At 38.9% G+C, this 26029-nt stretch overlaps 2 protein-coding genes across 2 annotated transcripts; both read left to right on the forward strand.

The window, feature by feature from the left end:
- Window positions 1–15709: 15709 nt before the first annotated feature.
- On the forward strand, window positions 15710–17015 carry LOC130967601 (protein SYM1-like). The gene is made up of 3 exons (XM_057892531.1): window positions 15710–15893; window positions 16007–16098; window positions 16436–17015. Exons 1-3 carry the CDS (start codon window positions 15735–15737, stop codon window positions 16836–16838), a joined length of 654 nt encoding a protein of 217 aa, XP_057748514.1. The 5' UTR covers window positions 15710–15734; the 3' UTR covers window positions 16839–17015.
- Window positions 17016–17550: 535 nt separating this feature from the next.
- On the forward strand, window positions 17551–22893 carry LOC130968837 (subtilisin-like protease SBT6.1). Its single transcript, XM_057894310.1, has 10 exons — window positions 17551–18400; window positions 18637–18765; window positions 18851–19003; window positions 19325–19441; window positions 19641–19825; window positions 20107–20370; window positions 20550–21615; window positions 21851–22348; window positions 22453–22513; window positions 22597–22893. Exons 1-10 carry the CDS (start codon window positions 17825–17827, stop codon window positions 22686–22688), a joined length of 3141 nt encoding a protein of 1046 aa, XP_057750293.1. The 5' UTR covers window positions 17551–17824; the 3' UTR covers window positions 22689–22893.
- The last annotated feature ends 3136 nt before the right edge of the window (window positions 22894–26029 follow it).

Here is a 26029-nt window from a genome sequence, read left to right on the forward strand (position 1 = left end):
TTATTTGTGCTTAGATGTGAAAACATGCTTTTCAACCCTTAATTTGATGGTTTTAATCTCCCTTTGATTCCACTAGATGCCTTGATATGTTTGTTAGTGATTTCAGATTGAAAAGGCTAGGAATGGATCAAAGGAGTGAAGAGGGAAAGCATGCAAAGTGGAGAAATCATGAAAAGTCAAAGAAGTTGAACTCGCCCATGGACGCGCGCGCGCACCTGGCGCTTGCGCGCACCTGCGAATTACCCCATGGACGCGTACGCGTGATGTGCGCGTACGCGTCGATGTTGGTTTATGATTTTTTAATGAAAACGTGGCCAACGAATTCTGAAGGGTTGTGGGGCCCAATCCTAACCAATTTTGGCGCCAAAGATGCTATTTAAAGCCAAGGATTGAAGAGCAAAGGGAATTCCAATCATTACACACACATTAGGATTAGTTTAGTAGTTAGAGTTAGTTTCTAGAGAGAGAAGCTCTCACTTCTCTCTAGGATTAGGATTAGGATTGGGTTTAGTTCTTAGATCTAGATTTAGATTCATCTTCTTCTACTTCTATCTTCTCAATTCCTTGTAGTTACATTCATTCTTCTTCTATTCTTTTGTTGTAATTTCCTTTATGTTGTTCTTGTGTTTTGGTGTAGATCTACTTTTGTTCCTTCCTTTCTCTTTCAATTCAATTCAAGGTAAATCATAATAATTGTGTTCCTTTTGATTTGTTGTTATTAATTCCTTGCAATAATTGTTGTTAGGTTTTGTTCTTGTTGTTGATTTACTATGTTTTCCTTTTATGCCTTCCAAGTGTTTGATGAAATGCTTGGTTGGATTTTAGAGTAGAATTTTATACTCTTGGCTTGGAAAGGTAACTTAGGACCTCTTGAGTTACTAATGTCCAAGTGATTGATGATTGGGAGCCATTGACTCTAGTTCTCACCAATTGAATTAGTGGAGAGTTAGGACTTATGGACTAGGATTGATATAGCTCATTTGACTTTCCTTTACTATTAGTTAGAGGATGATTTAGTGAGATTAATCCTTGCCAATTCTCATATTGTGGTTAGTGATTAGGATAGAGATCCTTGACCACCAACCCTTGCCAAGATCTTTTTAGCCATTAGTTTACTTTTTGCCATTTATCTTTCATGTTTCATATCAAAACCCCAAAATAACTCACAACCAATAACAAGACACTTTATTGTAATTCCTAGGGAGAACGACCCGAGGTCCAATACTTCGGTTTATAAATTTAGGGGTTTGTTTTAGTGACAAACAACTTTTTGTATGAAAGGATTAGTGATTGGTTTAGAAACTATACTTGCAACGAGAATTCATTTGTGAATTCTAAACCGTCAAAAATCCAATCATCAACGGCACCGAAGATAACAACTCGGCGTTGATTCTCAGAGACTGAGCTCTCCCTCCAGGTATCTATACAAGAACAATTGGCACCCACCGTGGGGCTGAGAATATAATCCCTTCCATATATCATCAGCCTCGAGGTTCTCACCTGAGTCATGGCTGAACAACTTTCACCCACACTGTCCGAACTCCTTCAAATGGTGACTGAGTTATGGCAAGCCAACCAGCGCATGACCGAGGAGAACCAAAGAATGGCATAGCAAATTGCCAACTTGAATAACACGTGAATCGAAATCAACAATGATCGGCAAGAACAAACAGAAGAAGCCGAGCAGTAGTCAGGGCCAATACACGTCTCAAACACTGCTCGACAGGAAGAAGAGCAACCCGAGCATAACAAGGAAGCTCGGCAAGACAACAAGAATGACGATCAGGAAAGCTCCCTTGGACCATTCACGGCCGTGGTGATGAACTTCGTGCTACCCCGAAGGTTCACTCTGCCGACCACCCTAACTCCCTATGATGGGTTGGGTGATCCGAAGAAATACATCAAGAAGTTCACCTCCATAATGATAGTAAACGGTGCATCTGATAAAGTTTTATGTCGTTGCTTTCCATCTTACTTAGACGGTCCTGCACTTGAGTGGTTTTGTTCTTTTCTTGCAGGTTCTATTTCTCGATTTCGAGACATATCAAAATCCTTTGAGGAGAACTTTGCTGGATCGGCCATCTACCTATATGACTTCGATTACCTGAACACAATCAAGCAAGGCTAGCACGAAAGTCTCAAGGAGTACATGATGCGCTTCACAAAGATAGCCATGAGTATACCCGACCTCCACCCCGAGGTGGAACTGCACGCCATAAAAAGCGGACTGCAACTAGGAAAATTCCAGGAAACTATTGTTGTAGCCAAACCTAATACTATGGTAGAGTTCCTGAAAAGGCTAAAGGTCAGATCGACATTGAGGAACTCCGGCAAGCTCGAAAAACAGAAAAGCCTCATTATAGAGACGACGACAGAACTCGAGACAAAAAGAAAAACTTCAAACCGACTTCGCGATATGAGTCCTACACTCAATTCAACACCAAGTGCGATGATATCATCAAGGAGATCTTGAATTCGAAGTTGATCAAACCGCCAAGAAAAGCTGGCAGTTATCCAAATTCAAAAGGCGCGGACAGATCAAAATACTGCTCTTTCCACCAAAAGCACGGACACACTACAGATGAGTGTGTCATCGCCAAAGACCTTCTGGAGCGATTAGCTCGACAAGGCCACCTGGATAAATACATCGGCGGCCACATACAGTGACGAACAAACACCTCGGTGAACAACACTCAGCGACACAGCATGGCCTAGATAAAGATCGGCCAGACACCAGCCATCCCGACCAACCAAGGCATATTATTAAGTGTATTTCCAGAGGTTTTGCAGGTGGGGGAACCACAAGTTCGGCAAGAAAGCGATCTTACCGAGCTATGCTATTGATGAGCGGATAATTTATACGCTTTTTGGCATTGTTTTTACATAGTTTCTAATATGTTTTAGTTACTTTTTAGTATATTTTTATTAGTTTTTATACAAAAATAACATTTCTGGACTTTACTATGAGTTTGTGTATTTTTCTGTGATTTCAGGTATTTTCTGGCTGAAATTGAGGGACCTGAGCAAAAATCTAATTCAGAGGCTGAGAAAGGACTGAAGATGCTGTTGGATTCTGACCTTCCTGCACTCGAAGTGGATTTTCTGGAGCTACAAAAGCCCAATTAGCGCACTCTCAATTGCGTTGGAAAGTAGACATCTTGGGCTTTCCAGCAATGTATAATAGTTCATATTTTGCCTGAGATTTGATGGCCCAAACTGGCGTCTAAATTCCGGTCAGAGACCCTTTTCTGGCGTAAAACGCCAGAACTGGCACTAGAGTTGGAGTTAAACGCCCAAACTGGCACCAAAACTGGTGTTTAAACTCCAAGAAGAGCCTATGCACGTGAAAGCTTCAATGCTCAGCCCAAACACACACCAAGTGGGCCCCGGAAGTGGATTTCTGCACTATCTACACTTAGTTACTCATTCTCTGTAAACCTAGTTTACTAGTTTAGTATAAATAGCACTTTTTACTATTGTATTCATATCTTTAGATCATTTTTGAGACTATCTTTGGATTACTTTTGATCTCTTGATCACGTTTTGGGGGCTGGCCATTCGGCCATGCCTGGACCTTCATCACTTATGTATTTTCAACGGTGGAGTTTCTACACCTCATAGATTAAGGTGTGGAGCTCTGCTGTTCCTTATGAATCAATACGAAGTACTATTTTTTTCTATTCAATTCACGCTTATTCTTATTCTAAGATATTCACTCGTACTTCAACCTGATGGATGTGATGATCCGTGATGCTCATCATCATCCCCCCTTATGAACGCATGCCTGACAACCATCTCTGTTCTATCTGCAAGAGCTTAAGTGTGTATCTCTTAGCCTCCTGGTTCACGACGCATGGTTGCCTCTCCTGACAACAGAGCCTTCTATTCTGTGAGATCAGAGTCTTCGTGGTATAAGCAAGAACCAATTGGCAGCATTCTTGAGATCCAAAAAGTCTAAACCTTGTCTGTGGTATTCCGAGTAGGATCTGGGATGGGATGACTATGACGAGCTTCAAACTTGTGACTGTTGGGTGCAGTGACAGTGTGCAAAAGGATCAATGGATCTTATTCCGACACGATCGAGAACCGACAGCTGATTAGCCATGTGGGAAGCCGTAGCGAATATGTTTTCACTGATAGGACGGATGGTAGCCATTGACAACGGTGATCCACCAACATACAGCTTGCCATGGAAGGGAGTACGCATGATTGGATGAGGACAATAGTAAAGCAGAGGCTCAGAGGGAATAAAGCATCTCCATACGCTTATCTGAAGTTCCCACCAATGAATTGCATAAGTATCTATATCCTATTTTATGTTTTTTCTTTTTTTATCATTAAAACCTCATAACCATTTGAATCTTCCTGACTGAGATTTACAAGATAACCATAGCTTGCTTCAAGCCGACAATCTCCGTGGGATCGATCCTTACTCACGTAAGGTATTACTTGGACGACCCAGTGCACTTGCTGGTCAGCTACGCAGAGTTGTGAGAAAAGTGTGAACTCACGATTTCGTGTACCAGCTATCCATCAACGCTGATCAAACTCAACAGCAGACACTACCACAATCTCCACAGATAACATTCTAGACAGCCGATCATAACAACAGTGTAGCAAATCTAGACGACCCGGTCGTAATAGCCTTGCAGCTCAGAGATCTCCTAGTCAAAAAAGTGTTATTAGACCCAGGAAGCAGTGCCAACATTCTATTTTACTCCATATTCCAGAAAATGAAACTAAGCAGTAATATCATCCAACCTTCCACTGGAGACCTGGTAGGTTTCTCAGGTGAGAGAGTCTTGGTCATGGGCTCTGTGTGGTTACAAACCACACTCGGTGAGTTTCCCTCGTCAAAAACTTCAGACATTCAGTACTTAGTCGTTGATTGCTTTAGTCCTTACAATTTAATACTTGGTCGACCTTTCTTAAATAGGTTTGGCGCTATAGTATCTACAATTCAACTCTGTGTTAAGTTCTCTTTGTAGGATAACACAATTGCAACCATTCACAGTGATGCCCGAGAAGCCAGGGAATGCTACAACAACAATCTCAAAAGATCTAACTGAAACACAAAAGCCCATGTTCACAACATCGACAACATGAACGACCTACCAATCGTGGCCGACCTTGATCCCAGAGCAGGAACCATTGAAAGACCAACCCCAACAGAAGACCTGCATAAAATCTATTTCACAAAAAGCATGGACAAATTCACATACGTCGGCCCAACATTATCCTTAGAAGAAAAATCGTCATTCCGAGCATTCTTACAGCAAAATGCCGACTTGTTTGCTTGGACCCCAACTGATATGCCAGGCATCGATCCATCCATCATATCTCATAAGTTGGCATTAGATCCATCTGTCTGACTAGTAGCACAGAAAAAGAGAAACTTCGGCCATGACCGAAAACAAGCTTCCTTGGAAGAAACTGATGTGGTGTTTATAACCCACGAACTATCCGGCAAGTGCACCGGGTCGTACCAAGTAATACCTTACGTGAGTAAGGGTCGATCCCACGAGGATTGATGGATCAAGCAACAATAATTGATTGATTGGCTTAGTTAGGCAAGCAGAAAAGGGTTTTGAGATATTCAAAGGGTTTAAATTTGGAAATATCAGAAGGCAGGTACGCAAGTAAGTAAGTTGAAAATAAAATATTGGAAAGACAGTTAAGGCTTCGGAGTTATCTATTTTTTCGGATTAACTTTTCTTACTAACTATTTTAATCATGTAAGATTTAATTTATGGCAAACTATATGTGACTAGACCCTAATTCCTTAGACCTTTCTAGTCTCCTCTAAAATTCATCGACTGCCAATACCTTAGTCAATTAATTCCAATTAGAGGGTGAAGTTCAAATCCAGTTTATATGCCACAAAAAAAATTATAATTTTCCAAAAATAAGAGGATTATATGTCACGTATCCTGTTAAATCCAAATAATTAAAATTTAGGAGAATATGTTTTCAAGTAAAGAGCTTTTCCAAGTTTTACAAGAACTCAAATAGAAAGAGGGTCGTACTTCTGTTCCACCCAAATTCATGAGATAAAAAGCGAAAACAATTCTTAAATTATAAATCCACACATGAATTAAAATAGAAAAAGCAATAAAATCAATCCATACAAATAGACAGAGCTCCTAACCTTAACAATGGAAATTTAGCTGCTCATAGTTCAGAGAAGAAAATAAAGATTCTGGTAAAATGTACAGAGTTCCAATCTGATGGCATCTAAAATTAACTAATGGAATTCCTTTTTATAACTAATCCTAATAAATTTAAAATCTAATTATCTAAAATTAAAAATAATATCTTTTCCTAAAAATAAGATTTGAATTTAAATCAAAATAATCAGTAAGTCTTCAGTTGATGGGTCGGGACCACTTGTTTTGTCCATTATGCAGCTTCTAATCTGTGTTTTCTGGGCTAAAAACTGGGTCAAAACAGCCCAGAAATCGCCCCCAGCGTTTTTCTGCACGTGGCAGATGTCACGCGTACGCGTCGATGGTATTTTTCGCAAGTCACGCAAACGCGTCGGTCACGCGCATGCGTCGTTGAGCAAATCTTCAAATCACGCATACTCGTTAGTCACGCGCACGCGTCGCCATGAAAAGCTCCAAGTCACGCGCACGCGTCAGTCACGCGTACGCGTCGCTCCTCGCTGCCATCTCCTTTTGTTCTTGTGCTGCAGAAAACTCCATCAAATCCAGTCGAATGCTACCTAAAATAAATAAAATTGCAAAAGACTCAAAGTAGCATCCATATTGACTAAAAGATAATTAATTCTTTATTAAACTCAACAAATTAGATGTAATCACTAGAAAAAGATAGAAAAGATGCTCACGCATCAGAAACCAAGAAGCTCATCAATGCAGACTTCATCCAAGAAATCAGATTCACAACATGGCTGGCGAATGTCGTCATGGTGAAAAAACATAATGGTAAATGGCGCATATCTGTTGATTTCACCGATCTCAATAAAGCATGCCCCAAAGATTCCTATCATTTGCCCTCTATTGATTGCTTAGTCGATAATGCCTCTGGTTATGAAAAACTCAGCTTTATGGATGCATATTCTGGTCATAACCAGATCCAAATGCATCCATCCGATCAAAATAAAATAGCCTTTATTACTGAATATGGAAACTATTGTTATAAAGTCATGCCATTTGGCCTTAAGAATGCAGGTGCAACATATCAACGTCTAATGGACAAAGTCTTCGCCAAACAGATCGGCAGAAACATTGAGGTCTACGTTAACGATATGGTCGCCAAGACAAAAATTGGCAACAATCACCTTGATGACCTCGCAGAAATCTTCGGACAACTAAGAAAATACAACATGCGGTTAAATTCCAAGAAGTGCGCATTTGGGGTCTAGAGCGGCAAATTCCTCGGCTTCTTGCTCACTAGCCGAGGTATCAAGGCAAATCTAAAAAAATTCTGAGCTGTTTTAGACATGACAAGCCCACAAACCATCAAAGAAGTCCAGCGGTTAACAGGGAGACTTGCTGCCCTCTCTAGATTTTTACCTTGCCTTGCTTCTAAATCTCTATATTTCTTTCCAAACTTTAAAAAATAAAAAAGCTTTCCAATGGACCGATGACTGCAAACAAGCATTCAAAATTATTAAAGAAAATCTTTTAAAACCGCCAATCTTACAAACCCCCCTTGACGATCGGATTTTCTATCGGTAAAGAATTTCACAAATATGATCGCGTTGTAAATATAGTTTCTAAACCAACAGAGAATCCTTTCGTACAAAAGTTTTGTTTGTCACTTAAGCAAACCCAATAAAAATAAATACCGAAGTATTCAAACCTCGGGTCGTCTTCTCAAAGAATTGCAGGGAGGTGTGTTTTATTATTGGTTATGGAAAACAGTATTTTTGGGTTTTTAAAGGTTTGAACAAGAGAAATAAATTGCAGGAAATAAATTAATAATAGGAAAACTCTTGGCAAGGTATGAAAATTAAAAGTCCTATCCTAGTTATCCTTATCAGGTGTGATGAGAATTGGGTTTTAATCCCACTTGGTAAGCCTTTACTAAACAAAAGAAGGTCAAGTGGACTAATTAGCTTGATCCTCAAGTCCTAGTCAATCCTTATGGAAGGACTAGCTTTAGAGTGATCCAGATCAATCAGTAATTCCAATTTCAATCAACAGCTGAGTTTGATAACTCAAGTGTCTCCAATTAATCAACCAAAGCTAAGAATGTAAAAAGCTAAATAAAATCATAGATCTGAAATACCTCAAACTGCATTAATAAAAGAAAATCAATCCAAACATAAAGAGTTCATAAACCAAATTGAGAAAATAAGTAAAAGGAACATTGAACCTAAAAATTGAGAAGAAGAAATCCTAATTCCTTTAAGAGGAATCCTAATCCTAAATCCTAAGAGAGAGGAGAGAACCTCTCTCTCTAAAAACTACTTCTAAACCTAAAATTGTGTGTATGATCTGATATGTTGAGTCTCTGCATGTTCCCTGACTTTAATCTGTGTTTCTGGGCTGAAATCTGGGTCAAAACGCGGCTCGAAATGGCCTCTAGCGTTTTCTGTTAATTCTGCAGATCGCGCATGTCACGCGTATGCGTCGTCCACGCGTGCGCGTCATTCAGCATTTTTCCTTGCCATGCGTACGCGTTGTCCACGCGTTCGTGTCACTCGTGCAGCTTCCAATCCACGCGTTCGCGTTAGGCACGCGAACGCATCACTATTATTTTCTCCATTTCACGCGGTCGCGTGAGCCACGCGTCCGCGTCGGTGTTCGCGGGTCATCCCCTTAGTTTCTTGTGTTCCTTCCATTTTTGCAAGCTTCATCTCTATTCTCTAAACCATTCCTGCCCTATGAGGCTTGAAACACTTAACACATAGATCACGGCATCGAATGGTATAAAGGAGATTTAAAATACGTAATTAAAAGATCTCTAGGAAGCAAGTTTTCAATCATGGAACAATTTTGGGAAGGAATTGTAAATACATGCTAATAATATGAATAAGTGGGTAAAGACTTAATAAAAACAACTCAATTAAACACAATATAAACCATAAAATAGTGGTTTATCACCCCTTCAGGGGGAACCATTATTCTTATATTTATCTGTCACTAATTGGGCTATAAGTTCGGCACTTGTTGCAGAAAGGGAAAAGAAGCAGTTCCCGATCTATTTTACCAGCAAAACATTGCAGAATACCGAGCTTCGATATTCGACCATTGAAAAGCTGGCCCTAGCCCTTGTCTTCTCGGCGAGAAGACTCCGACCATATTTTCAGAGCCATGAAATCCATGTTCGGACAGATCACCCTTTGTGACAAGTCCTTCAGAAACCTGAGTTGGCTGGCCGACTAGTAAAATGGTCGGTGGAGCTATCAAAAGTTAATATCAAGTACGAAGGCCGAACATCTATGAAGTCCCAATTCTTGGCTGTCTTCATCGCCGAGTTCTCAGTACCAAACACAACCGAAGATTACATCAAATGTTCTTTATACGTCGATGGGTCCTCCAACCTACAAGGATGTGGAGCAGGTATAATACTTGATGATAGCCACGGCAACGTCATTGAACATTCCCTCAATTTTTCATTTAAAGCAAGCAACAATCAAAGTGAGTATGAAGCCCTAATTGCTGGCCTTAGACTCGCTGCCGACCTAAACATCACCGAACTTAAGGTATATTGCGACTCTTTACTTATCGTCCAGCAGGTAAACAACTTATACCAAGTAAATGACCCTTTGCTTTCTAAATACCTGGACATCGTACAAAATTTACTTTCAAAATTTTCTAAATACGAAATACAGCACATACCAAGGGAGAGTAATGGCCGAGCTGATATTCTGTCTAAACTTGCCAGTACTCAACCAAACGGGTCATCCCTTTATCAGTCAACACTGCTTAAGCCAAGCATTGAACTCACACAAATCTTAAGTGTAACACAGGAAGCAGATTGGAGATCTCCATACATAGACTATCTTCGGATAAGGATCTTGCCAGGTGACATCGAAAATGCTCGACACTTTCGCCGACAAGCCTCATTTTTTACAATTTATAATAATTGCCTATATAGACGAGGATTCTCTCGTCCATTACTAAAGTGTCTTTGCAGATCAGAAGCTGAGCTTGCACTTGCCGAGGCGCATGAAGGGATCTGTGGTACACACCTTGAAGCCCGAAGTCTGTCTTCAAAAATCCTCAGAGTTGGATTATATTGGCCAACAATACGACAGGATTGTCAAGCAAAAGTTAAAAGATGTTACAACTGCCAGAAACACAATCCGATCACACATCTCCCGGCCAAACTCCTACACTATTCCGAGGTAAGTTGGCCGTTCAACCAATGGGGCATTGATATCCTCGGCCCTTTCCCCACAGCATCAGGACAGGTAAAATTCCTGGTTGTAGCAATTGATTATTCTTCCAAATGGATAGAGGCACAGCCTCTAGCCAAGATTACATCACAATAAATGCTTTCTTTTGTTTGGAAATATATTATTTGTCGATTTAGCATTCCTCGGCACATTATCACAGATAATGGTCACCAGTTTGCTGATAAAAAATTCACATCCTTCTTGCAGGACTTGAAAATCAAACAACACTTTTCATCAGTAGAGCATCCACAAACAAACGGGCTAGCAGAAGCTGCAAATAAAGTAATACTACATGCTATAAGAAAGAAACTGGATGATGCAAAAGGCCTCTAGGCCGAGCTTATCCTAGAGATCATATGGGGATACAACACCACCATTCACTCAACCACGAAGGAAACATCCTTCCGGCTAGTCTATGGTTCAGACACAATGATACCAGTGGAGATCTCCCAATCCTCACTGCGCACTGAATTGGCCGACCAAACTACAAAAGACATAGCTCGACAATCCAAACTTGACCTCATAGAAGAACTCAAATCGTCCACAGTAGTCAAACATTTGGCCATGCAACAGCACATAGCCCGAAGATATAACCAAAGACTTCACCCAAGGTCTTTCCAAGTAAACGACCTTGTCCTCACTAAAACAGAAGCAGCTAGAAGACCATCAACACATGACAAATTAGCAGCTAATTGGGAAGGCCCGTACCGAGTCACAGAAGTCATCGGCAATGGAACTTGCTGATTACAAATCTTAGAGGGTAAAGATCTCCCTAACACTTGGAATGTATCTTCTTTAAAGTCATATTACAGTTAATACCAAGGACAGGCCAGTACTCTTTTTCCTACTACCAAGATTTTTCCCACAAGTGTTTTGCTTGGAGAGGTTTTAACGAGGTTAGCCTACCTGGGCCTTTGAAATCAAAGGTTCCTCAACTCATTATTTTTTCCATTCCATACTTCCCCTTCATTTATAACATTCATATAATGCTGACCTACACTCTCGATATGACCTTTCGGATACTATCAATTAAACAATTAATTCATCATATTCCAAAACAGATCATTTAGAATCTATCAATCCGATAACCGATCCTAATCGTAACCTGATAACTCGTATACAATCAATCAATCCGATAGCCGACCTTAAAACAGAAATTCAATCAAAAAAATATCCGCTCTAACTCGAAATCCGATCATTCCATCAAACAAATATCCGATCTAACTCGGAATCCGATCATTTAAAAATCCTATCTAAAGCGGCAGCCGATCATTCAAATTGAACAAATATCCGATATACATAAGAATCCGACCACTACGATCAAACAATTTAACCAAATACCAATCATTCGGAAACAACCATTCAATCAAAAGTCTGATTTTTTATCTGAATCCCACAAGTCAATCTAAACAAATATCCGATCTTATTGACCACTTGGAATTTCTCAGTAAAAAATAACCGATCTTACCCATAATCAGATTATTCTGAACTAAACAAATTGCTGAGCAATACTCGGAAACCAACCATTCAAATCTACCAAACTACAGTGCCGACCATTTAACAGGTTACAAAACAAATAAAGTCTGTGCCTATTAAGAAACGCTACGTTACGTTTTATCCCTATCAAAAGCAATATGGCTAAACAAAAACAGATAAATGCTGTTAAACATACAATAACATGCATAAAAGCATGAAGTCAGAAGCACCATAAACCACTGTCTATAGGAAGCAATACCAAAACACAAAACAAGCTCAACTCAAGAGCAAAATTAGTTTATCAAAAAATACAACAAACCACAACCTATTGAACATTTTCATCCCCCTTCTCTTCAGCACCATCATCCTCAACCATAACCCCATCACGAACAATCTTACCGGGATCCATCTGATCAAAATCAATATTAGGAGCTAAGAACCTGGCTTGTAGAGAAGCTCGCTCAAACCCCTCAATAAAAGAGTCCAGGATCGTTGTCTCCTTACTCTTTTCTAAACTTTTTAACTCAGCAGTCAACTCCACCACCTGAGTACTCATACTCGACAGATCCGCCTCCTTCTTTTTAACATCTTCCACCTCTTTTGCATAATTCTTCCACATTAATTTTAAATCTTTCTCAAGCTCAGCTCCAGCTCTGTAACCCTTGCAATCTTCAAGCTCAACTGTTCCTCCAACCTCACATCAAGTTTCTGCTCGGCCACTTGACGATGTTTCTTTTCTCGGCTACGCCCTAAACTGGCAAGCCGCAGACCAACAACCTTACACAAACAAAAGCAAAATTCGCAAACAAGGACATCCATAAAATTATCAACCAAAACAAACAAAGGATGGCACATTACTTGCATGTACTGATCAATAGCTACATCTCCCACCTCTTCAGCCAAAATAACATCGACAAGAGTCTGGCAAACTTCATCGGCAGTAATCATGAAAGGACAATCTTTCCCCCAAAGAGAGGAACCCTCACTCTGATAAATAACCTCGTGCAATTTTTTTCTGATTATCATAAAACCTCTGTAGTTCCTCGGCCGAAACCTCTATCCCGTCTTTAGAATCTTCCAACAAATCCACTACGTCTGCTTTCTTCTTTTTCAAAATTATCTTTTTCCTTTTTGGCTTTGGCTGATTAACCTCTTCAGTGCCAACCTTCTCCGCTTTTGATGAAAAACCCTCTTTGTCAAGACCTTTATTCTTCTCCCGAGCTCTTAAACTTGCAGCAGACATACCAGGATATTTCCCACCTACCAAAAAGCAAAGTAAAAAATTAGAACAACTATACAATCCCACTCAATCTACAACATCACATAACTCACCTAAATACTCTATCACCGCTCCCCTATTCTCGTCCCATTGAAGCAAGTCAAACACCGAAATTAATTCCTTCCAATCAATAGCTTTAACCAAATACTCAATGATACACTTATTTCTTGCACTTATAACCTCTGGCCCCAGAATACTCTGCGGCTCCGAGCACCACCAAATTGGGACTCTCTCCCAAAATGCTCGTCCATATAAAACGGGAAGTCACCTTAAACACTCCTCACCTTCAAATATATTTTCTTAAAATTCTTAAAAGAGGATTTGTAAATTTTGAATACAACAAACCTTGGTGAACTATTCAAGTTCACCCACACCCCCTTCTAAACACCTTTTGCTTGAAACAAGGAGAAAAACAACTTCACTGTAGGTGCCTCCTCCAGAAATTCTATCAAAATCTCAAAAGCACAAAGATAAGCCCACCCATTAGGATGCAATTGAGATGGTGCACAGTTCAATTACCTTAACACCTGACACTTAAACTCACTAAACGGAAGCTTCACCCTCAATTCCTCCAACACACAGCTATACATATAGAAAAACTCAAACCCCTCCTTCCTATGGAAAACACGATCACTAGAAACATAGGGAAGCAGCTCAAACGAAACACTAGAACCACCCTTCGAAACTTTTTCCTTGTCTATCTCTTTCACAGATTCTTCATCCAAGAACAGCGAGCATTATTTCCTAATATCATCACTCACCCAATTATATGACCAATCAAATTTATCTTTCTTCTCTTTCTCAAAACCCATTTGAACAAAAACAAAAGGGGAATAAAAGCCAGAAGAAGAAGACCAGAAGTTATAGAGATGAAGAGAGAAGTAGCATACCTCTTTTGCTCATTTTTGCTCCAAATGCAACTGATAAACACACATACATTGAACAAACACACAAAACCCCTTGGATTCCAAAAACTATTAACTTCCCACTACAAATCACTTCTCAATTCCACTAAACAATCATATCAGTCATATCAAAAGCCATCATGCGCATAGAGAATATGCACATTCATTAATTAACATTCAAAATCTTTCTCTCTCTTACTGACACACATTTAATTTTTCAAATGAAGCATCTTGAACTGGGGGTTTCAAGGCCAATCCGGTCGCCGACCTATAACATCACTAAATAAGCCGACTTATGATCCATTTAAAGCTCAACCTGCTTCATTTAACATTTTCTCAGGCTTAGCTTGGGGGCTATGTCTCGCCATTACAAATCCAACATCATAAATCGGCATTATCATTCATAACTCAAAATTATTCACGTTATTATTCAGAAAGCTGGCGTTATAGTTTGGCATTACAGTTATTAATTGGCAATCAACGTTATTAATCGGCCACTTATGTTACAACTCAACTAAACGGACTGCTTTCCAAATGTGAAACGTCCAACCTAACATCTCACCCTTATTATTGCTCTTTAATACAGGCAATAAAGCAGAAGCATAACCGACTTGCATATAGCCACCCATAAAAGGTATGATCTTCCATCCTAAAAGGACACATTGAATTCTCAATACTGTCTTAAGTTTCGAAGTGCCTTTGCAGGTACACTCCCCCCTTGTTTCTTGCTCAAAGCTCTACGCGATTGGACATCCTTTTGGAGTAAAGCTTAGATTACCACAATGCTCAAAAGTCGGCACCGAAGATAACAACTCAGTGTTGATTCCCAGAGACCGAGCTCTCCCTCCAGGTATTCATACAAGAACATTATGTATGTTCTTTTTTGCTTTTAGGTATCGTAATGCATCACCACCTCTGATTTACGACTATAACGTAAGGATTTGTGTAGTAAGGTGTTACATTTTTCTATCTCTTTTATCTGCATCACACGACTTTGACAAATAGATTTAGCTGAATTAATTCATATTCTGTGCATGAAGGATTTATAATAATATGCTTTTGAAAGTCCTAGTCATAATTATTTTCTATGGAAAGTATTAAAAATAAGTCTTAAATTAGTTACTTTTAGAAATGAAGACAATTGTTGTTAAAATGTTAGTATGTGTTTTAAATTTTAATTGTAAATTTCGATTATTTTTTTTTATTTTTGTGAGACCGAATTAATCGGTTTAGCTAGTAACTTATCGGTTAAATCAATAGGATCCAATAGTCCAACTGGTTCAATTCTGATAACTATAGTTTTAAGTAGATATAAGAATCCTAAACTTCTAATAAAAAATGCTATCCATACACTAAAATTAACTAAAATCTATTATCAATGTATTTGTGTATAAATATATGTGTGATTTAATTTATTTGTAATATGTATTTATATTTATTTAATATTAGTGACTGACTTTAGTAACTGATTTTAGTGTACAAGTAACATTATTTCTCAATAGCCTCATTTTAGTACATAATTTAGGAATTAGAAATTAAGAATAAGGCCCTTTTTGGACCTGAGTCACACGGTATTAAAAAGGCCTTTTCAATCAACGTCCCAAGTAAAGGCCCAAAATGGGGTTATGTTGGCCCAAAATGCTGAGCAGAATGGTCAAAAACGTCTTGTAAGTTGAGAAAGCGAGGAGGATTAGGTGTAGGTAGGATGATGCTGAAGGCGTGGAAATGGTACCAGAATTGCCTTTCTGTTCATCCCGTCAAGACCCAGGTCATCAGCTCCGGCGTCCTCTGGGCTGTTGGTGACGTCACTGCTCAATATATTACTCACTCCGCCGCCAAGAAGCGTCTTCAACTCTCTGCCACGGTATCCAACTCGCAACTCGCAACTCGCAACTCGCAACTCAACTCTTTTATATTGTTATTATCGTCTCTGCTGTGGGTTTCACTCACCAATTTCCGTTCCCTTGCATTTGGTAGGATGAAGAACCTAAATTTGTTATAAACTGGAACCGCGTTGCTGTTACAAGTATGTTTGGATTCGGTTTCGTTGGACCTGTTGGCCACTTCTGGTACCTACCTATTTCTCATTCTCCTCATTTCTTCAATGTCGCGTCAGTGATTCACATAGATCTCAATTTGTCAAGGAATCCGATAACTGTTTCTGAATCGATTTTGATTTATATCCCTCTTTGATGTGCATGTTCTTAGTTGACTAGGGCTTATTTCGAAATAGATTCCAGGCTTGCCTATTGCCTAATGTTTGGTTACAATTGAAAACTACTTGTCAAATTGAAATTCCATTTAGAACATATGATTCTCAAGTGTACCAAAAGAGGGTGAAACATCGTTGAATTAAGTCATGATAGTAGCAATTTGCTAACTGTCTCATGCCAATTTTTCATGTAGGTATGAGGGTTTGGACAAATTCATAAGACTTAAGCTTCACCTTATGCCAAAGTCTGCGCGAGCTGTAGCCACGAAAGTAGCAATGGATGGCATCATATTTGGTCCGATCCATTTGTTTGTGTTCTTTACTTACATAGGATTATGCTCAGGCAAGACTATTCCTCAGGTGAAGGAAGACTTGAAGAACAACTTTTTCCCAGCTTTGATTGTAGAAGGTGGTGTGTGGCCATTTGTGCAGGTCTTCAATTTCCGGTATGTTCCTGTGAAGTACCAGCTTCTCTATGTGAACTTGTTCTGCCTGCTGGATAGTGCTTTCCTCTCTTGGTTGGAGCAACAGAAGGATGCACCTTGGAAACAGTGGTTTAAACCATTTCATTCTTCCCGTGAAAAAAGAAGCCAATAAGCCAATGCTCATGAAAAGATTATTGATATTTTTACTCCTGGTTCTCCTCCATGAACCTTGTTCTGGAAATTCACTGTAGTATCAAAATGGTTTCTAACCCTACATACATACATTGAGTAAACATAGGTGAAACTCAACATGATGCATTTATTGATTAGTATTTAAATATTTTGTTTATCTGATTTTTATCCCAGCCCCCAGAATTCTTGTGTCTGGTAACTGGTAATTAAAAATGAACTTATTATAACGGCTTATGCCACCTCCATTTGGGACCTTCTTTTGACTTATGCTTGTTAGCTAATTGCCACATGCTGAGAAAAGAGAGATGAATATAGGTTCTAGGTTGGGGAGAATTAGAGAAGAGAACAGGAGTATTTTTGGTATTTTATAAATAAACGAATATTATATGTTGGACAATTAAAAAGAAGGTGAATATACTTCAGATAATTTTTTTGGTAAAATTATCATAGTTAATTCTACAAAATCAAGTCTATAGAAATTCAAATCCAAAGTCTTACTTATCAAGTATAACTAGTTTGATTCAATTTGTATATGTGCCGTAAAATATACAAAATTTACATGCTTACCCATGTGGATTGGACTAATTGGGATTAAACTTCAAATCGCCACCAATATTAATAATTTTTAAGCTAAAAAATGGTTAAAAAAAAAACACCACTTTCATTTCTAATGCTTTTTGAAAGGAGAGAGAAGAAAAAGGAGAGGGCAGGGGCAGGCACCCTGAATGTGGTGATGATTCGGAGATGTACTTTACAAACAAAACCAGATTCAATTCAACAACGAAACAGTGTCTGTGTTGGTGTCCTTAACGCTTTATAGACAAGCCGAACACTTACCAGTTCGTAGTATCCGATGTAGCTAGTAGCTAGTAGCTAGCAGCTAGCAGCTACCTCCCACGTGAACTAAACCAATGCAAACAACCCCAATCACCACCACATCCTCCTCCTTCTTCATCCTTAACAACCATGGCTTCCACCCAAAGCAGCTCCGCCTTTTCTCTCTCCATCTTCTTCATATTCATCGCCCTCTTTCTCTACCATTTCCACTTTCAATCTCAACCTTCTTCCCCTAACCCATCCCAAACCCTACCCCCAAATTCTACCGACCATGGAACCCCCTCTCGCCGCAACTACATCGTGCGGTTCCGCCACTACAAGACCGCCCACCACCACCGCTCCTATCTGGAATCCAACCTCCGATCCCGAGGCTGGCACTGGATCCACCGCCACAACCCTGCCGCCAAGTTCCCCACCGACTTTGCCTTGGTTTCTGTTGAGGATGGATTGATTCGACAGATTGAGGCTCTGCCACTGGTCAAGGACTTGCATTTGGACATGAGCTACACCAGGGGTCTTCTCCACAAGGATCGCACCCACAAAGGCAAAGGTGGTGCCTTTGTCGATGGCAAGAAGCGCCCTGGCAAGATATTCACGTCCATGTCGTTTACCGAGGAACCATATAGAGATGGAGATGATGAACCACCCCATTGCTCCTTCACTCGAAACTCTTCCGTCAAGTTGGGACGCCAACTCTTGATGCAGGTGAAGATTCAATCTTAAAGTCATAAAATTTGTTTCATATGGTTAGTCTTTCTTGTTTCTAAAATGGATTAGATTTTATTAGAGCTTTCTGGATTAAGAATTAATGTGTAAGTTTAAGGATAAGTTGTCTATTTGCGCGTTCGTTATATTTCAATCAGTGGGGAAAGGGAATGTAGATAACTCAGAGACACACACACACACACAGTGAGACTTGTATTTGTGTCTTCTTGTGGCAGAGATCTCAAGTGACTTCCATGTTTGGGGCGGAGGATCTCTGGGCAAAAGGGTACACAGGTGCAAAAGTCAAAATGGCTATATTTGATACAGGCATTCGAGCTGATCACCCTCATTTTCGTAACATCAAGGTATTGATTCTTGGAACTGTTATTACCACGATTGTTTGGAGATGTTTTGTTCTTTGGTTGTTCTTAGTGTTGAGGACATTTACAGGAACGAACAAATTGGACCAATGAGGATACGTTAAATGATAATCTTGGACACGGGACCTTTGTTGCTGGTGTTATTGCTGGGGTAGACGCAGAGTGCCTTGGTTTTGCACCTGATACAGAGATTTATGCATTTCGTGTTTTCACTGATGCACAGGTAATGCCTGTTGGATATTCTTGTCACACTCACTGTTCTTTTCCTTGACTACATTTGAGTTTCAGTTAGCCAAAACTATCTTCATTGTTTGTTTACTCATTAAATGCCCATTGTCATATGGTTACTAACCAAGAAATCATCAACAAGATCTGAATAGGGGAATGTACATGTGTTTTTTACTGCAGTTGTCACAAATTGTTGACAGCTGATAAAGGCCTGTCATAACTAAGTTGCATACGTTTCGCAGTTCTTATGCTAATAATACTATTATTTTGTAATATTTGGCAATATTTTGAGAAGAATTCATTCAGCCTATTGCAGGTTTCATACACATCATGGTTCCTTGATGCCTTCAACTATGCAATTGCAACCAATATGGATGTGCTAAACTTGAGCATTGGTGGACCTGATTATTTGGATCTTCCATTTGTTGAGAAGGTAATTTTCTTTTATCCATCCATTCTTGCTTTTTAATTTGATAACATTATATGTTTGATGTGATATTAAGATTTAAAGAATATAGATTGGTTTTAAATTTATATAACATAACTATTATGTGTAAAGAAACCATCTTTTGTTGACAATTGAGTAAGAAATTTCCTCTTACAAAGTGTTATTTTGATAAATTGTTGACCAGATATGGGAAATAACAGCAAATAATATAATCATGGTCTCTGCAATTGGAAATGATGGACCACTTTATGGAACTTTGAACAATCCAGCTGATCAAAGTGATGTTATTGGCGTTGGTGGCATTGACTATAGTGACCATATTGCTTCATTTTCCTCACGTGGCATGAGTACTTGGGAACTCCCTCATGGGTAATGTTTACTTATTTATTTCTACTTATATTTCATGGATCCTTCTCCCAATACAGGTTTGATGAGGATTTCTTGCACTTACTTCCTTTTTAGCATTTGTACTTTTTTGAGTTCATCATACAATAGATATTTCGTCTGGTTGTATCATCTACTTTCAATCTCTTGGTAATAGTTGGGTTCTGCTGATTCTTGTTAAAAAAGATGCCATTTAAATGCAAAGTTGGTTTTTTAATACTTAAGATCATTGTGTTTGAATTTCTAATAACCTCTGGACCTTACAGTTATGGTCGTGTGAAGCCAGACATAGTTGCATACGGACGGGACATAATGGGATCCAAGATTAGCAAGGGTTGCAAAAGCTTATCAGGAACAAGTGTAGCAAGTCCTGTAGTTGCCGGTGTTGTGTGCTTGCTTGTAAGTATCATCCCTGCATCCGATCGAAAAGACATCTTAAACCCAGCAAGTATGAAACAAGCATTGGTTGAGGGTGCTGCAAAGCTCTCTGGGCCTAACATGTTTGAGCAAGGTGCTGGCCGAGTTGATTTGTAAGTTCCACTTTTTGACGGGTCCCCTATCTTTTTGTCTTTGTCTTATTTTGAACTTTGATATGGTGATCATCGTCATTACCATTGCCATTTCCACTATAATAAATTAATAATGATTTTACCTTTAGATTCTTTAATAATTTCATTTATGTATTCTTACTTGTTAACATAATTGTCAGGCTCGAATCATATGGGATTCTTAAGAGCTACAAGCCTAGGGCAAGTATCTTCCCCAACATCCTTGATTATACAGATTGTCCTTACACATGGCCTTTTTGTCGCCAACCACTCTATGCAGGATCTATGCCTGTCATCTTCAATGCCACCATTTTGAATGGAATGGGTGTTATTGGCTATGTCGAAGGCCCACCAACATGGCATCCTTCTGATGAGGTGGGGAATCTTTTAAGCATTCATTTTACACATTCAGAGATTATCTGGCCTTGGACTGGTTATTTAGCACTTCACATGCAAATCAAGGAAGAAGGTGCCCAGTTTTCTGGAATTATTGAAGGCAATGTAACCCTTACGGTTTCTAGCCCACCTGCTCAAGGAGAGCGCCCTCAAACTAGCATTTGTGTGCTTCAATTGAAGTTGAAAGTGGTACCAACACCACCTCGATCCAAACGAATTTTGTGGGATCAGTTTCATAGTATTAAATACCCACCTGGTTACATTCCGAGAGATTCCTTGGATGTTCGAAATGATATTCTTGACTGGCATGGTGATCATCTGCATACGAATTTTCACATTATGTTCAACATGTTAAGAGATGCTGATTATTATGTTGAAACACTTGGATCTCCTCTTACATGCTTTGATGCTCGTCAATATGGAACACTTTTGATGGTAGATCTTGAAGATGAGTACTTCCCCGAGGAGATTGAGAAACTTAGAGACGATGTCATGTATACTGGATTGGGGCTAGCCATCTTTGCTGAGTGGTATAATGTAGATACTATGGTGAAGATGAGATTTTTTGATGACAATACACGAAGTTGGTGGACCCCTGTTACTGGAGGATCAAATATTCCAGCACTGAATGATCTTTTGGCTCCATTTGGGATTGCTTTTGGAGACAAGATCCTGAATGGTGATTTTTCGCTTTTAGGTGAGCAAAGCCGATATGCTTCTGGAACAAATATTGTGAGGTTTCCTAGAGGTGGCCATGTACATAGCTTTCCCTTCTTGGATAGTTCCGAGAGTGGAGCCACTCAGAATGTGCTGTTGAATTCTGAAACCAAAGTGAGTTAACTTAATAGAGCACTCTATAATTGCGTTATATATTAAAATTTATACTAGTCAAGCAATCTTTTTATGGCTTCATTCTATGATATTTTATTTTATTTTATTTTATTTTATTCTTATACGGCATCATCTTGAAAGTTAGTTTTTTACTTTTAGTGTTCTTGAGTTTAACATTTAATGTTGACATTGAGAAGCTTTCTTAAATTATAGTGGTGTGTTTTGGTTGAAACAGCCCGACTCTCCAATTCTTGGTTTCACAGAGATGGGTGAAGGTCGCATAGCTGTTTACGGGGATTCTAATTGTTTGGACAGTAGCCATATGGTCACTAATTGTTACTGGCTCCTAAAGAAAATGCTTGATTTTACTAGTACAGATGCAAGGGATCCTGTGCTGTTCTCCAATTCAGTTAAACTAGACATTTCGTTGTACGAAGATGATAATCAGTTGCCATCTCGGAGGACTGATGTCAATTTCTCAACATATTCGGCGGTTGTGGGAAAGGATTTGATTTGCCGAACTGACACAAGATTTGAAGTATGGGGAACCAAGGGCTATAGTCTGCAGCTTCAAGGAAGAACAAAAAAGTTGCCTGGTTATCCTCTCATTGATTTGGGAAGAGGGTTGAACTCAACTCTGGCTACTTCTTCTAGAAGGAATCGAATATTTAACACACGGAACAAGGGTGACTCCGTTGGGAATACGTACTTGGGCCTATTCTATGGAGATGAGGCAAGAAATTATAATCACTTTATCTTTTTCATGTTTGTTGTAGTATGATACCAGTAGATAGTGCATATGGCTGATAATCTAAAATTTTCCCATTTATCTTGCAGCTTGATGCACCTAAGCTTGTTGGTATTAACTGGCTTGTACCAGCTGTAGTTGCAGCAACGGGTTAGTGAACACTTGATTGTTGCTCATTCAATTTTAGATTAGTATATCCGTTTTGCGCTTCAATGCTTTATCTTTCGTGGCAGGTTTTCTGCTATTATGTTTTTGGCGCATTCGCCAAAAGCGACGGCGGCGAAGGAAAGGATTAGGCGCTGGTAGATTGGCCAACTTATTATAGCTGTGTTATTTAATTTATTGTAACAGTAGCCTCTAGAGAAATTTTCCTGTAGCATAGATAAATTGGAGCGTTTCAACTATGGTCATCTTAGGAAGATAGTCAGATAAGGTGATGAGAAATCAATTATGTTTTGTTCTTGGGATACTTGGAGTCAGATGAAGAAATTATGCATCTGAAACGTTCTTATCTACTCATTCAACAGAAATAGATATGTAAGTTGTTTGTGTTTAGCTATATGCATATTAAGCTTTAAATTAAGAACGGGTTACCGTAATTCAAGAGTAAAATACTGTGAGGACCTGACGAATCCAGCTTGATCAAGAAACTTGCTGTGTGAGAACCTTGCCAAGTCTGTGTTTTACTTCAATGCCTTAAGCTTTCATGGCAGGTGTTTTGCTATTTTGATAATGCCCAACAAGGCAACAACTAGAAAATAACTCACTTCATTTGTTTAAGATAATATCAAAATTGTTTATATGCATTTGTATCTAATTTGTAGATAAATAATGTTTTACAAACAGTATATATTATTTTTATTTACAAGATAATATCGAAATTAATTAAGTATTTTACAATGGAAGTATTGTTGTCTCAATATATCCATTGTTCACATTGTAAGAAATAGTAACAGTGGTCAACTCACGAGGTTTGCGTAGCCACGGTCGTTGTTCAGATGAGTTAGTTCCGCCAACTTATGGGTTCATTAACCTCACTAATCGTTCTTGCGAACATTTTGATCATGTCTTGCTTGTACTGTGCAGCCACAATCTAAGCTTACATTAGAAGTGCACTCAGCAACTTGAGACGCATCTCCCTTCAGTGCACAAACTATCTGCACCATACAGTGCATTGGAGACAAGTCATATTAAAATTATGCTCGCAATAATCAAAATATGGGCGATCAGCTGAATAACGTAAGGAAGCGGCTGCACATACCACCATGCGAGCCATCTCAGAGGGTTCATATAGATTCTGGAGCCTTGAATCAACCACAGCATCAAAAGCATTACTCTGTAAAGCACGTTTCAGCAAAGGCATTGCCTGACAACATGATCAGATACATGCAGACTCACTATCAATAGCAATAAAAGAAAGGTGAATGCTATGGTGCCTAAAATGTAGTGCCTATTTACTAAAAATGGTTAAAAGTTATTATTTAATTTAGAACATATAAGAATAAATAATTTTTAAAAAATAAAAATTTATTACAAAAAGTAAGTTAGGCAAAATTTAAGCAAAAACTCGTAGGCATCATAGAATTGGCCTAAAAGAAAATAGGAATACATGAATTGATAGGTACCAGACAGTTAATAGGGACAAAATAATACAACATAATTTATAGACGAGAAATAGATGGAACTGAATAAGAATATAAACAATAGTAGAAATAATATGATAAAGTGATAAAATTATAATTTCTCACAATACATAGAAAAGTCTATAATACTCTCTTATGTATTATAGAAATTCATATAAAGGAATTACACATATGAGAGGCCTTACTACTTTTTTCTCTAAATTTCACTCATTAATTCTATACAAAACATAGCATACATTAGCAAATGCTTTAACCCCTTTATATATAATATTTTGTGGAGGTGCATTTGGTTTACAAGTTGATAAAATTGCACAACAATTACAGAAGTGTGTATACTAGAGTCTTCTTTCATATTCATCTTTATCAAGTTGTATGACAAGTCGATAAATATCAACTTATGTAACAACTCATTCTTTGACTAAGTCAAAGATTGCAACTAAGCTAACTTATTTTCAAGTTGCAAATTTTGACTAGCATTTTGACTATGCAAGTTGGACAACTTGCAAGTAGTTTCATCAGTCTTCTAACTTGATAAAAACCATTTGCATCATACTTGATTCTAGACCAAGCTTAAGTTTTGTAATGTTCTTTTATTTTTTTGAAACTTCATCATGCTCCACTTGTATCACTTGTAACCTCTAGCCATTTTTGTTGACTTCAAAGCAAAAGAAGAATTTTGTTCTTTCTTTTTTCACAATCTCCCACTCAATTATTCTTTTGGTGTATAATGTATTCTTGCTGTTCATATTTTCAACAGGCCAAGAGAAGATCTGCACAATCAAATTTATCTGTATTGATTGGTTTTATCATGATATCTGCAAGATTATCATTGGTGTGAATTTTTTGCATATCCACTTTTCCTTCCTCCACTACTTCATGAACAAAATGATATTGAATGCCTATGTGCTTCGTTCTTGAGTGAAAGACTTGATTCCTTGTGATGTGCAAGGCACTCTGACTGTCACAAAATATTGGAATCATATCCTTGATTGTGCCCAAGTTCTTCCATTAACCATTAACCAACTTACTACACCTCTTGCAAGTGTGAACACATAGCTCATAGTGGATTTTCTTTTGTCAAATTTTCCTGCGAAATCAGAGTCAACATAACCTTTGATGGTAAATTCAGATCCTCCAAAATATAAAATAACATTAAAAGTTCCTTTGATATATCTCAGAATCCTCTTCACAGCACTCCAGTGCTCTTTTTTCGAATTTGCCATCAATCTGCTGACCATCCCGACAGATTGAGCGATATCTGGTCTGATATAGGAATGGCAACGGGTCTCCATGGGGCGGGGACATGCCCCCCGTCCCCCGTCCCCTGCCCCCACCACCCATAATCCGTCCCCGTCCCCGCGACAGGTAACGGGGACCCCGTATCCGCCGGGGATCGGGGTCTCCGCAGATATCCACGGATTTTTAAAAAAAATTCAAAAACATATAAAAAAACAGCAAAATTGAAAAATAAAATATACATAGTTTAAACCCACACTCAGTACTGTAATCCAATTTCCCAATTTTTCAATAAGAGTTCAAACTCCAAACCCTAAATTCAATTTCATAGCAACAAAATCAATCTCTAAATCCAAATTTACCAATTAACAGAATTCAAAACCTAATTCTAAATCCAATTTCATAGTAATAAAATTCAATCCAAAGGAATTTCATCAATTAAAAATCAAAATATACATTAAAACGGCAAAGCAGAGGTGGACCAGAGGCGAAGCTTCGACCAGGAAGCAGTGAGCGATGCAGTGAGAGGAGGAAAGTGAGCAGCAGTGGCTCTCCTCTGACGGCGATGAAGGACGATCTTCTCTGGACGGGGACGAAGGCAGATCTCGCTCCTATGACGGCAACAACGAAGACAACTCTCCTCTGGACGGTAACGAAAACTGCGACGGTTCTCCTCAGGCGCACAGCGTGAAGACGACTTTCCTCTCCTCTAGACGCAGAGGCATGGCTGGTGATGACAGATCTGAAGAAGATGATGATGGCAGGGGCATGGCTGGAGCAGTTTCGT

This window comes from Arachis stenosperma, chromosome 3 (assembly GCF_014773155.1).
Source record: "Arachis stenosperma cultivar V10309 chromosome 3, arast.V10309.gnm1.PFL2, whole genome shotgun sequence".
NCBI lineage: Eukaryota > Viridiplantae > Streptophyta > Magnoliopsida > Fabales > Fabaceae > Arachis > Arachis stenosperma.